The 14,516-nt window shown below is 41.8% G+C and overlaps 1 protein-coding gene across 1 annotated transcript in view; it reads left to right on the plus strand.

The window, feature by feature from the left end:
* LOC115150951 (guanine nucleotide-binding protein G(I)/G(S)/G(T) subunit beta-1) overlaps positions 1 to 14,207 on the plus strand; it is a 30,489-nt gene extending 16,282 nt beyond the window's left edge. Inside the window, exons 2-11 of the mRNA XM_029694811.1 lie at positions 3,273 to 3,381; positions 7,639 to 7,677; positions 7,788 to 7,894; positions 8,275 to 8,338; positions 8,531 to 8,693; positions 8,851 to 8,917; positions 9,067 to 9,268; positions 9,841 to 10,057; positions 12,303 to 12,418; positions 12,533 to 14,207. Coding sequence (XP_029550671.1) covers positions 3,325 to 3,381; positions 7,639 to 7,677; positions 7,788 to 7,894; positions 8,275 to 8,338; positions 8,531 to 8,693; positions 8,851 to 8,917; positions 9,067 to 9,268; positions 9,841 to 10,057; positions 12,303 to 12,409 — 1,023 coding nt within the window. The 5' untranslated portion in view covers positions 3,273 to 3,324 and the 3' untranslated portion in view covers positions 12,410 to 12,418; positions 12,533 to 14,207. The remainder of the gene's footprint in view (positions 1 to 3,272; positions 3,382 to 7,638; positions 7,678 to 7,787; positions 7,895 to 8,274; positions 8,339 to 8,530; positions 8,694 to 8,850; positions 8,918 to 9,066; positions 9,269 to 9,840; positions 10,058 to 12,302; positions 12,419 to 12,532) is intronic.
* The last annotated feature ends 309 nt before the right edge of the window (positions 14,208 to 14,516 follow it).

The following is a 14,516-nucleotide window of genomic DNA, read 5'->3' on the forward strand; positions in this document are numbered from 1 at the left end:
CTGCCTAGCTCGTAGTTCATCTCGTTGCCCGATCTACGTTAGGTATGTATGCTAGCAGCCTAGAGCCCACACACGGAGTTAACTAAATTATGCGAAAATGGGTTCATGATCAAAAGGAACCATTAGCCAGCTGATTGTTTCGCTAAATTCAATTACCCATTTAAAGATTTTGCATCTTTTTTGTTAAAGTTGCAGCTACAATGAACCAACCCACTCCTCCCTCTAATACCGCTGGTCCAAGCCAAAGACCAGCCCAAAGCCCCTTCACACTGGCAGCTAGTGGGAGGATGACTGAGGAGAGGGTGAATGAGTGCCACCTAGCTGTGACGAAGTTCATAGTGAAAGGCCTACACCCCTTTGAAACAGTGGAGTCCAAGGGCTTTAGGTAACAGTCGGTATATATTGAGTTGTATTATTTTTAGGATCTTAGTATAAATGGGTTGTATGTTAGTCCCATCACTCCACAATACACAACACGATAATTCAACACATGAAACAACCTTTTTTTTTTTTTTTTACTGTAGGGAGATGAGCAAGGCCCTCACCCCCAAATATACCCCTTCCTCCAGGAGTTAACTCGGTGACACATTAATTCCTACCTGGTATAGTGTAGAAAAGGCCAATGTGATCACTGAGCTGAAGGATGTGCCAAAGCTGGCCATCACAGACGGGTGGACCAGCCTCTGTCAGGACCACTATCTCACTGTTACAGTGCACTATACAAGCCAGAGCAGTGTAAAACAGAAGGTCCTCCACACCAGGACGGTGTGCAAATTGACGAAGTAGTGGCAGAGGAGATCTCAGACATTCTGAAAGAGTTTGAGATCGAGCCGAGCAAGATTGTAGCTGTGACTGTTGATAATGCTGGCAATATGGATGTTGCCATCAAGAGGCTACACATCCTGAAAATAGGATGCTTTGTGCACACATTGAATCTGGCAGCGCAGATCCATTGATAAATGGGCAGCATGAGTCAGAGCAGTGGTCGTGTGGTTCAAGAGATGTGGTCTTCCCTGTGGCTCAGTTGGTAGAGCATGGTGTTTGCAACGCCAGCATGGTGTGTGCAATGCCAAGGTTGTGGGTTCGATTCCCACAGGGGGCCAGTACAACAAAACAATTGTATTTTTTTGTTAATGCATGAAATAAAATGTATGCATTCACTACTGTAAGTCACTCTGGATAAGAGCGTCTGCTAAATGACTAAAATGTCAATGTAAAAGATCCTCGATGTCAAACAGTCTTGAAGGAAAAGCAGCAGCTCCTGGTAAGAATCTATTAGTATTATTTTGAAATTCCCACATTTAACAATTTAATTCAAGTGTGTGGTAATTAAATGTAGTTTTTTTGTTGTTTCAGGCCTTCCGCAAACACTCGCTCATCCTTGATGTCAAGACCAGATGGAACTCGCTCTGTCTAATGATAGAGAGATTCATGGAGCGGTATCCAGCGATCCAAGCAGCACCCTTGGACCCACGACTGAGAAGCAATGACCAAGGACAACCTGGACCGTCTGAAGGACGAGGAGTTTGTCCAGCTCATGAGAATCCTCTATACATCTACACTGTGTGTATCATGTGAATAGAATGCCACCTGTGGACAGATCATACCCATCCTCCAAAAACTGGAAGAGCACACCACTGTGAAGCATGAAGATACGTTTGTGGCAACCATCAAAGAGAAGGTGTGGGAGAACCTCTCCGAGCGTTATCAGGATGAGGACATTCAAGCCTTCCTGCATGAGGCCACAGCAATGGACCCCAGATTTAAAGGGAGGCCGGTGAGTGACGCCACCTGGGACAGGCAACTGTTGAGGCCAATGTGACAGGAGCAACACCAGGGCTGTCAGAGGAGCCGGAGCAGACAGACACAGAGCACCAGCAATAAGTGGAGGAGTCTGAAGGAGTGGAAATGGAGGAGACAGTCCCTCCATTGTACAAAACAAGGAATGCCTTGGAGGAGCTGTTCTCAGAGGAGGACATGGAGTTGAGGTTGACGATCCAACAGGACACCTCGTCCCTCACCCTCAGCGAGCGTGTTGACCTAGTGGTCGAGCTCTACAAAGGCCTGCCTCCCATTCCCATGGCTGAAGATCCTGTGATGTGGGAGAAGAGAGCTACTCTGCCCCTCACAAACATTGCAACAAGCTACCTCTGTGCTCAAGCCTCCTCCACCCCTAGCAAGAGGGTTTTTTTCGACCGCAGGGAACACAATAATCCAGGAGAGGTCCCGACTTCTGCCAGAGAAGGCAAATATGTTGATCTTTCTCCAGAAGAACTGTTAGTCCTTTTGCAGCCTACCTGCATGCCCCACCCGTGTTGCTCTATACCACTGTATTTTCTTTTGCAGGAAAATATTGTTTATTTCATTTGTTTTACATTTCCATCATCACAACATAAGTCTATGATAGTGATTTGTTCAAAACATTGCTGTTTCTTTGGTGTAAATATTTGTTTTTAATTTATTTTACATTTTAGAAAATGAAGCAATGTTAATTCTGTTCTTACATTTTTTTTGTTGTAAAAAATAACAAAGAACCAATAAGAATACCATTCAAGTACCGGATCGATAAGCAGTATCGGTAAGAGTAGTAGTACCGTTAAAATCTTAACGATACCCATCCCTAGCTTTGACAGTGCTACTGATAGTAGTGGTGGCGCTTGGCTTGCACACACAAATTCAGAACACACAACAGTCTGTAATAGAACTGTGTTATTTGACGTGCCGAATTAAAAGCTTATTTAACGCATCAAATAGTGTTATTTGACTCTGCAGTGACGCTATTACTGTGTAACTCCGGTAGGGCAACATGCGTAACAGTGCTCGACCAGTCGTTCAAAGCCAACATCACCCACGACCGAGAACGGTTGATTGTCAAGGGCAATGAATTACATAATCTTAGATTTCACCTATGAGTTGTCTCGCTGAAATGTTCTTACTCTTTCAAATGACTGCTGGACTTGTTGACTGCTCGACCCACACAGCAGACATTGTGGGCGAAGTTAGGAATGCTGTGTTGCATGTGTGACGCAAAATATTATGTGGCGTCATTACGTAATGTACCTACGTTATATAGGTATGCACGTCAGCTTTGACATCAGTTTTGCACATCGGCGTTAAACTAGACCTCAGGCCGATACCGATGTTGGCATTTTTAGCTAATATTGGCCGATTCCGATATGTTCACCGATGTATCCCTATTTAGTACCATAAATAATGTCTGAGGGATGTCAATTGTTTTCTGAGATACTTTTTTTCCCCCCTTCCTCTTTCAGATCAACAAGTGTCCCGGCAGCTGGAGCGAGGCAGACATACTAGCAAGGGAAAATGAGTGAACTGGACCAGTTACGCCAGGAGGCTGAGCAGCTCAAAAGCCAGATCAGAGTGAGTGTTAATCCCTCCATCTACCATCACTGGGGCAAGAGCAATTGTTCAAAACGTACATAAATCGTGTATTTCAGCACTATTGACTCGATTTGCAACGAACACACAGAACTTAACCTGCTCCTGCAGGTTACTGCTGGATTTCTTAACTCTACTAATGTGAGATTACATGCAGCTGCGGCCTAAACTAACCTTGATTGCAACAAAAAAACATTGGAATAAAACTGGTAGGCCAGCTGTTCTGACGCGTTACGGTGTCAAGCCTGCTTGATACTAGACAGTGGATATGGCATGGGAAATAGTCATTGTCTGCGTTCACTACTCCCGCCCCAATTAAATAACATCTTATCGGTTAAAAACAAAATTGAAATTTGAAAGCTAAATGGAAGACTATGACATACCGTAAAACTTCAATTAATAGCCCAGGCGTTTATTTGCATCAACCACTGAACACAACCGGCGCTTATTAGAGACAGGCTTCTATTTGAGCCTGACGTCAATGGCTTAAATACGGAGGTATCGAGGCCAGGCTTTTCTAGTGTTAACTACTTCCAGGGCCTCCTGAGTGGCGCGGTGGTCTAAGGCACTGCAGTGCTTGAGGCGTCGTTACAGCCCCGGGTTTGATCCCAGGCTGTGTCACAGCCGATTGTGACCAGGAGACCCATGAGTTGGCGCACAATTGGCCCAGTATCATCCGGGTTAGGGGAGGGTTTGGCTGTCTGGGATTTCCTTGTCCATTGAGCTCTAGCGACTCCAGGCGCCTGCAAGATGACTTCAGTCGCCAGTTGTATGATGTTTCCCCCGACACGTTGGTGTGGCTGGCTTCTGGGTTAAGCTAGCAGTGTGTCAAGAAGCAGTGCAGCTTGACAGGGTCGTGTTTCAGAGGGTGCGTGGCTATCGACCTTCGCCTCTCCCGAGTCCGTACAGGAGTTGTAGCGATGGGACAAGACTGTAACTACCGATTTGGATATCATGAAATTGGGAAGAAAAGGGGGTAAAAAGTACCCCAAAAATATATCTAACTTCCAAATAATAAGAAATATCTTTACAATCAAGACATTTTGTTTCTTCAATAAAGTACAATATGCTACAGTAGGCCTACTGGCCTTGTAGTCCTGTAAGAAAATACACTGCTCAAAAAAATAAAGGGAACACTTAAACAACACTATAACTCCAAGTCAATCACACTTCTGTGAAATCAAACTGTCCACTTAGGAAGCAACACTGATTGACAATAAATTTCACATGCTGTTGTGCAAATGGAATAGACAACAGGTGGAAATTATAGGCAATTAGCAAGACACCCCCAATAAAGGAGTGGTTCTGCAGGTGGTGACCACAGACCACTTCTCAGTTCCTATGCTTCCTGGCTGATGTTTTGGTCACTTTTGAATGCTGGCGGTGCTTTCACTCTAGTGGTAGCATGAGACGGAGTCTACAACCCACACAAGTGGCTCAGGTAGTGCAGCTCATCCAGGATGGCAAATCAATGCGAGCTGTGGCAAGAAGGTTTGCTGTGTCTGTCAGCGTAGTGTCCAGAGCATGGAGGCGCTACCAGGAGACAGGCCAGTACATCAGGAGACGTGGAGGAGGCCGTAGGAGGGCAACAACCCAGCAGCAGGACCGCTACCTCCGCCTTTGTGCAAGGAGGAGCACTGCCAGAGCCCTGCAAAATGACCTCCAGCAGGCCACAAATGTGCATGTGTCTGCTCAAACGGTCAGAAACAGACTCCATGAGGGTGGAATGAGGGCCCGACGTCCACAGGTGGGTGTTGTGCTTACAGCCCAGCACCGTGCAGGATGTTTGGCATTTGCCAGAGAACACCAAGATTGGCAAATTCGCCACTGGCGCCCTGTGCTCTTCACAGATGAAAGCAGGTTCACGCTGAGCACATGTGACAGAGTCTGGAGACGCCGTGGAGAACGTTCTGCTGCCTGCAACATCCTCCAGCATGACCGGTTTGGCGGTGGGTCAGTCATGGTGTGGGGTGGCATTTCTTTGGGTGGCCGCACAGCCCTCCATGTGCTCGCCAGAGGTAGCCTGACTGCCATTAGGTACCGAGATGAGATCCTCAGACCCCTTGTGAGACCATATGCTGGTGCGGTTGGCCCTGGGTTCCTCCTAATGCAAGACAATGCTAGACCTCATGTGGCTGGAGTGTGTCAGCAGTTCCTGCAAGAGGAAGGCATTGATGCTATGGACTGGCCTGCCCGTTCCCCAGACCTGAATCCAATTGAGCACATCTGGGACATCATGTCTCGCTCCATCCACCAACACCACGTTGCACCACAGACTGTCCAGGAGTTGGCGGATGCTTTAGTCCAGGTCTGGGAGGAGATCCCTCAGGAGACTATCCGCCACCTCATCAGGAGCATGCCCAGGCGTTGTAGGGAGGTCATACAGGCACGTGGAGGCCACACACACTACTGAGCCTCATTTTGACTTGTTTTAAGGACATTACATCAAAGTTGGATCAGCCTGTAGTGTGGTTTTCCACTTTTAATTTTGAGTGTGACTCCAAATCCAGACCTCCATGGGTTGATAAATTGGATTTCCATTGATTATTTTTGTGATTTTGTTGTCAGCACATTCAACTATGTAAAAAAAAAAAAAAGTATTTAATAAGATTATTTCCTTCATTCAGATCTAGGATGTGTTATTTTAGTGTTCCCTTTATTTTTTTGAGCAGTGTATAATGATTCACTATTGGCGTTCATGTTCTAGAAATTAATCTCCGCTATGCACACAACAGGGAATATTACTCTTAACTACAAGCCAAACCACAAAAAAAAATTCTTAATTATATCATTGTGCAAGAAAGAGTGGGAGCCCCCGGTGCACAACTGAGCAAAAGGACAAGTACATGTTTAGTGTCTAGTTTGAGGAGCAGACGCCTCAAGTCCTCAACTGGCAGCTTCATTAAATAGTACCCACAAAACACCAGTCTCAACGTCAACAGTGAAGAGGCGAATCTCTGGGATGCTGGCCTTCTAGGCAGATTTCCTCTGTCCAGTGTCTGTGTTTTGCCCATCTTAATCTTTTCTTTTTATTGGCCAGTCTGAGATATGGCTTTTTCTTTGCAACTCTGCCTAGAAGGCCAGCATCCCAGAGTCCCCAGTAGAATTGTAGAAACTCCCCAAATACAGGTGTGCCAAGCTTGTAGCATCGTACACAAGAAGACTCGAGGCTGTAATCTCTGCTGAAGGTGCTTCAACAAAGTACTGAGTAAAGGGTTTGAATACTTATGTAAATGTGATATTTCTGTTTTGTAAAGATTTATACAAACCTGTTTTTGCTTTGTCATTATGTGGTACTGTGTATAGTTTAATGGGAGGGGGACTATTTAATACAGTTTAGAATAAGGCTGCAACGTATAAAAATGGGAAAAGTCAAGGAGTTTGAATACTTTCCGAATGCACTGTACACATTGGGTTGTTATTTGACCTGAAATGCACAAGGTCCTTTTTTCTGGACCTTTGTATAATTTTGAGCCACACAAAATTGTGTGTTTTGTACTCCGACAATTAATCCACAGGTAAAAGGGGAAACCTAGTTAGTTCCTAGTAATCTCTCCTCCTTCAGTCTTGTTCTTCTTTGGGCTTTATATGGCGGTTGGCAACCAACTTTAAGGTGCATTACCACCACCAACTGGACTGGAGTGTGGACCTCAGTTCGTCTTTCAATCACCCACGTGGGTATATGCTCCTGAAAACCGATGAGATGGCAGAGGTGGGACTTGCAGCGCATCAAACGTCAAAAATAGAACCAAGTTCTATTTTAGTGCCTGGCTACGCAGACGTGCGCGAGCAGTTTGGATGAAATGATTGAATAACGTGTAAATGTATTTTGCAACGCTCGCGCACGCAATGCCGGCAGTGTGGTGATCATGTTGGTCTGCTCAAGAAGCAAGATGAACATTTTCCGATATTACCAACCAGAGGGCGAAGTCATCTTGCAAAATGTTAGTTACAATCAGGACTTAACACGGATGCCCGGGTTACGGAGCGGTAAATCGGTGCTGGATGAAAGTTGCAATTGAGATTGGGTGATTTTTAGCACGTATTGATGGTTTAACGAGACCTCAGCAAGCCATAATCTAGTGGCAAGCAGTGGTTGCAATTGGCCCATTGAATTGCCATTTTGCTCTCATAATCAAGTCTCAACATTGTCATAACAAAGCTACACCATCTTTAACATCTTATTTATTTTACTTATTTATTACATTTGTGTGATGGTTAATTATCGTCCTTTTTCAGGATGCCAGGAAAGCATGTGCAGATGCCACACTATCACAGGTAAAAATTAAAATTAAAATGATATTGGGCTCTTTTACCTGGGATATCCAAAACATTCAACACAATCTGCTATTGATGGCATTATGTAACAGTCTTTTGGGGTTTTGCAGATCACAGCCAACATTGATCCTGTTGGCCGTATTCAGATGCGCACAAGACGGACACTGAGGGGACATTTGGCTAAGATCTATGCCATGCATTGGGGCACTGATTCCAGGTAAACCCAAGTATAATTTTTATAGTGTCTTTCGCAAACTAGGGATTTTTTCCCCAGTGATAAATAGTTGAATGACTCCCGTTGTCAAGTGTAGAAGTTGGTATTGTTTACATTTTTATGACCCTTGGCATGAATTGGTGATTCTACATGATATACAGTAGTCATTGTGGGAGAGCTTTAAATGTAAGTAGGTGTTATGACTAAGCATGTGTTGCTATTATTGTAAAGTTACAAGGCAAAGCAGTCTTGATAAATTGCCTTTAGTTTGCTATTCTATTTCATGCAGAATGTAGTTATTGTTAAAAAAAGAAGTATACTTACTATTTCTCATAGGGAAACCGTTATTCCATGAACTTGCATGTTTCTACTCTTTCTTACAGGCTCTTGGTCAGTGCTTCCCAAGATGGTAAACTCATCATTTGGGACAGCTATACCACAAACAAGGTCATATACTTCAGTGGCTTACCTTTCAAAGCTCTGTACTATACGTTTCCATTGCAATTCTAGGCGTTGCGTTCAGTCCCTTCAACCATTCTACTTCAGTTTTTTTTTTTTTTAATTCACCTACGCGCCTGTTATATGAGATTATTACTTCAGGCGTGCAAAGGTTTCATGTTTTTTATCACCTCCTTGCAGGTCCATGCCATTCCTCTACGCTCTTCCTGGGTCATGACCTGCTCATATGCACCTTCAGGAAACTATGTGGCCTGTGGAGGTCTGGACAACATCTGCTCTATTTACAACCTGAAGACACGCGAGGGGAATGTACGTGTGAGCCGGGAGCTCGCTGGACACACAGGTAGACTACATTTTCTGTTTGGTGGCAGGGTTTTTCTTCCGTTTTGTTTTCCTATGAAATCCTTATCTTTCGTTATCTTCTACTTAAACTACTGTGGGAACATTTCTGGACTTCTGAAGATTTTTTGTTATGTAGAAATGATATCTCTCAATTCCAGGTTATCTGTCCTGCTGTCGCTTTGTTGATGACAACCAGATTATTACAAGCTCTGGAGATACCACCTGGTAAGTAAAGGAATTACTCCCCCTCCTGTAGGGATGCTGCGCTCTGTCTGTTCAATACTACAACACTGTTCATTTTCCTGAAGTGGATTAGATGTGCATTTGGATAGAAACTCATGCTTGTTTGACTAGATTTTTAATTTTTTTAACAGTGCCCTTTGGGATATTGAGACTGGCCAGCAGACAACCACGTTTGCTGGGCACAGCGGTGACGTCATGAGCCTCTCCTTGGCCCCCGACACAAGGCTATTTGTCTCAGGTGCTTGTGATGCCTCGGCCAAGCTCTGGGACGTCAGAGAGGGCATGTGCAGACAGACCTTCACTGGTCATGAGTCTGACATCAACGCCATATGTGTAAGGGCAGCATCCGTTATCAATACATGCGTCTATGCACATATATTGGCAATTAGTGTATTTTACATAATACCATTCAATCAAAATGTATACATTTCACTTTGATTCAAAAATATATTTGATACAAATTATTATTAAGTAAAATATAGTCAGTATATTATACCCTTTACTGTTTGTTGTCTCTAGTGATGGTGGAAAAAATAGATAGTAATCGCAATATTATTTTGGATGATATTATGTCCATACTTTGACTCCAAAACTCAGTTATTTTTCATCCTATAGCTTGTTCTCATCTTCCTTTTAAATAGTGAGCCAGTGTGTTTTCAGCACTTTTTATTTCCATCACTGATCAAAACTCCTTTTCTCATGCTCTTGTCTCTCTGCAGAAGGCACAGTGAGCATTATGTTTGGAACATTGAATCGCAATACATATATAGAGTCATGACAAATGCAATACATATCGTATCGGCACCTAAGTTTCGTGGTAATATTGTATCGTGAGGTCCCTGGGAATTCCCAGGTCTTATAGTCTCAGTAAGTCATTATTGTGTGATCTGATCTGTGCTTTACAGTTCTTCCCCAATGGCAATGCCTTTTGTACGGGCTCTGATGATGCCACCTGCAGACTCTTCGACCTTCGTGCCGACCAGGAGCTGATGTGCTACTCGCATGACAACATCATCTGTGGCATCACCTCTGTTGCTTTCTCCAAAAGTGGCCGTCTCCTCCTGGCTGGATATGACGACTTCAACTGCAACGTGTGGGACACACTGAAGGCTGACCGTGCCGGTGAGTCACTGATAACCCCCCCCCCGAGCATAGGTTGCAATAACGCAGTATATTTTCCCGCATAAAAAAAAGCGGGACAAATATTTTTCTGCGTTTTTGTAAACTCCAATCTAAAATGCTTCTTATTGTCATTTCTGCTCGGCTTCAGTCACAGTTCGCTCCAAATCATGAATATAAAAGAACACATTTTGTGATTCAGTTGCACTTCTCCAATCAGATGAGAGATCTTTGCTCTCGTCTTGACCAGACTGATATGTACGGTACTTTTCTCCGGTGTCGTCTTTTTTCTCCGGTAGCAAGTTAAACAGCAAGATTAACTTCAAGCAACTTTCATTGCAAGCTAATTTACTTGTGTGGCTGCTAAGCCAAATAGTGTTGCACTTTTGTTGTCATCCAATGAGAACGTGAAACAATTTTTTTGGGGGTGTGAAGAAAAAGTACATTTGCAGGCCTCCTCTAATGAAGCAAAAAAAAACAAAAAAACTTTTAATATAAAATGCAGGTGAAATGGTTGAAAACACATTCTTTGGATGGTCTGCGTTTTGAAAATGCAGTTTTCTGAAAGCTAATGCAACCCCTGCAGAGACGTCTCATTGCACACCAAACATGCACGTCTCAACGTTTATCTTGTCCACATATTAGTCAAACACATGTCCTGGAAATGTTTTATTCAAAAAAACTTAGCTACCACAAACTGATGTTTATTTTAACTTAACTTCTATGGGCTACGTGGGACGCTAGCCACCTGCGGGGGACAGCCAGTGAAATATCAGGGCGGCAAATTCAAAACAACAAAATGTCAGAATTCAAATTTCTCAAACATATACAACTATTTTACACCATTTTAAAGATACACCTCTCCTTAATCCAACCACATTGTCCGATTTCAAAAAGGCTTTACAGCGAAAGCAAAACATTAGATTATGTTAGGAGAGTACATAGACAAAAATAACCACACAGCCATTTTCCAAGCAAGGATATATGTCACAAAAACCCAAAACACAGCTAAATGAAGCACTAACCTTTGACGATATTCATCAGATGACACTCCTAGGACATCATGTTACACAATACATGTATGTTTTGTTTGATAAAGTTCATATTTATATCCAAAAACAGCATTTTACATTGGCGCGTGATGTTCAGAAAATGTATTCCCACCAAAAACTTCCGGTGTATTTACAAAAATACTCATCATAAACATTGACATAATACATAACAATTATTTTAAGAAATATAGATACAGTACTCCTTTATGCAACCACTGTGTCAGATTTTAAAATAGCTTTACGGAGAAAGCACATTTTTTCAATATTCTGAGTACATAGCTCGCCATCACAGCAAGCTATACAGACACCCGCCAAGTTCGGGGTCACCTAAACTCAGAATTAGTATTATAAATATTCTCTTACCTTTGCTGATCTTCGTCGGAATGCACTCCTAGTACTTCTACTTCCACAATAAATGTTGTTTTTGTTCAAAATAATCCATATTTATGTCCAAATACCTCCGTTTTGTTCGTGCGTTCAGGTCACTATCCAAAGGCATGATGCGTGAGCGTAATTCGAGACACAAAGTCAAAATGTTCCATTACCGTACTTAGAAGCATGTCAAACGTTGTTTAAAATCAATCTTTATGGTATTTTTAACGTAAAATTGCGATTAACATTCCAACCGGACAATAACGTATTCATTCAAGGAGAAAAAGAAGGAACAGCGCACTCGTGGGACCACGCATATCCAATCCCTTTGTCCCCAGGCAGTCCACTCAGTGACTGAGCTCCTATTATCTGCCCAGTAACAGGAGACAGATGAAACAACTTTCTGAAGGCTTTTGACAGCTTATGGAAGCCTTAGGAAGTGCAACCGTGACCCCACACACTGTAGTTTCGAAAGGGACTAGAAAGAACTACAATTCTCAGATCCTCCACTTCCTGGTTGATTTTTTTCACAGGTTTTTGCCTGCCATATGAGTTCTGTTATACTCAGACACCATTCAAACAGTTTTAGAAACTTTAGAGTGTTTTCTATCCAAATCTACTAATAATATGCATATTCTAGTTTCTGGGCAAGAGTAGTAACCAGTTTAATTTGGGTACGTTTTTTTCATCCGGCTGTGAAAATACTGCCCCCTATCCCCAACAAGTTAACTATAATGTCAATATAATGAAACTGCATCATTCCCAGCATCCTAGTAGATCCCCGGCACAAAAAGTCTTAGACTAATGCTATGGTTCTGTTTTAGGTGTGTTGGCTGGACATGACAATCGTGTTAGCTGCCTGGGAGTCACTGATGATGGCATGGCAGTTGCAACAGGATCCTGGGACAGTTTTCTGAAGATCTGGAATTGAAACCTGAAGGTGCTTTCCCTTTTTGTATTGCTCAGCCTTAGCTACTTGTATACAGTGCATTGTTCACTATAGTTCAACCCTGACTCGCTCTTTGCCCTTTCTTTTCCGCTTTTTATTTTTCAGATGTCATTTTGAACTCCAAAGTTGACTGGAAGACCATTTACAACAACTTAAGAATGTAAAATTTCACAGCATCTTCTTCAACACCGTTTTAAACTGACTTGGAAACCACAAAAACGAAGGGAAACCAATGCCTTTCCTACACAAAGAAGAGCACAATTGTTTATCGCCTAGTTTAAAAGATTTCCTGTGGTATCAAATCAAACTTGTGCATTCCTTCTTGGACCATTTTATGTTACCTTGAATGAAAAAACAACACTATCATCCCATGCAAATGTATGCGTCTCAAAAGCAAATGTTGGAGCGTAATTGTACAAATATTTAACTTTTTTTGTTGAAGAATTCTATTCTCTGAAGGTTATAGTTTTATTCATTGGCTTTCGTTTGTCATGTTTCCTCAGTGGTTTTAGATATGTTTTAAAATTAAAGCTTTTCATTTTAATCTAATTTAATCATGTAAGAAAGATGGGACAAAATAACATGAGAGCTTGAAAGCAAAAGCTTGACCAGATTACATGAGCAGCTTTCAGAACGTTTCTATGATGTATTTATATAATAGCGGTTTGTTTAATCACAGCTTTTTTTTGCACTGAAAATAAGATTTGCTTCAACTAATATTGTTAACTAACCAAGCACATGCTATAAATTGTGATGAACGCTCATTCCAAAGCTAAAGGGTATGTGTAACTTATTTTCAGTTAACCCCTTAACTGTCTTTTGTTATTTGGGTGGGGTTTAGAATGGGGTTCTGTTGTTTTTGTGGCAAGGCTGGATTTAGTTAAATGGGTGGGGGATTTTTTTTTGGTTGTCCACTTCTCAGTGATAGACCTCACCTGACTAAATAGACAGACCCTTCCTGTGCTTGGAACTGCATTTGCTATGAATGTGAATGAAATGTACAAATCAATGTCAGAAAATAATGATCTGAAATGTCATATTTTTTGGGGTCTGCCATGGGTTAATTTAGGTGTGCATGCTGTACAATTGCTTTCCAAGGTGCAAAGGCCCAAGTCGTCTGTCTTTTTCGTAAGGATAGTAACCTGTTAACTATAATTTGAACTTTATTCAAGTTATTTTTGGCTAGACTGCATACATTTATGTACTTACACTGGCAAGGCTATGCACCAGAGAATTAAAAGTGAAGAATGATTTCCTATTGACTGCAGACTCTGAAATATGCTTACCAGTTCTAATGATGCCACTTTTTATAATTCATAAAGGAATGATTGGGAGCTCTGTTGGGTGGTTCACACAATCTCGCCTTTAAATTTTCACAACCAATGGAACAAAACACATTCTCAGATTTCTGTCCATACTAAAATGTAATATTTTTTTCTTTGTCTTTTAAATATGTCAAAAAGCATCTGAATGACAGATTTTTTTTTTCACTGTATACAGAAGCACTTTCTTTAATAGTTGTGACATTTTGTTTTTCTTTTTTTCCCCTGCGATGTACAATAAATGTGATGTATTTGTGTGGCCACAAGTAAAATGAATTGCAATTCAATTGAGATGGACTTCCTTTTCTCCTTCCATTGATAAGATAGAGCTCTGCATCCTTGTACTCTTCACCTTTTTTGTATTTTATTTCAGTATGTTGGTGTTCCACAGCGAGCTGGATGCAAGATAGATAATGTACTGTTATTGAAAAATGTAATAAAAAGATGTTTGAGGTGTCTCTTGTTAGTTTATTCTCAGATTACTTGTCATAAATGTTCTCTTCCATATGTACATTTACTATGTTTGCTGAGTGCAGAAACGATCCATGCAAATAAGGAGAAAAGAACCCTACGCTAAACATTCACATTCCAACAAAACAAATTCATAGCGCAATAGGCAACTTAACTTGAAACAACGTTAAGTTTTGCTAGTTTTGATGTCTCATGCATAAGAACCATGAAATGACTCTTGATAACTCAACAGTGCAATAATCAATAACAATGTATTACTAGAACCAAACACGAGAAATAAGAATATGAACTACACA

The sequence above is a fragment of the Salmo trutta genome, chromosome 16 (assembly GCF_901001165.1).
Source record: "Salmo trutta chromosome 16, fSalTru1.1, whole genome shotgun sequence".
NCBI lineage: Eukaryota > Metazoa > Chordata > Actinopteri > Salmoniformes > Salmonidae > Salmo > Salmo trutta.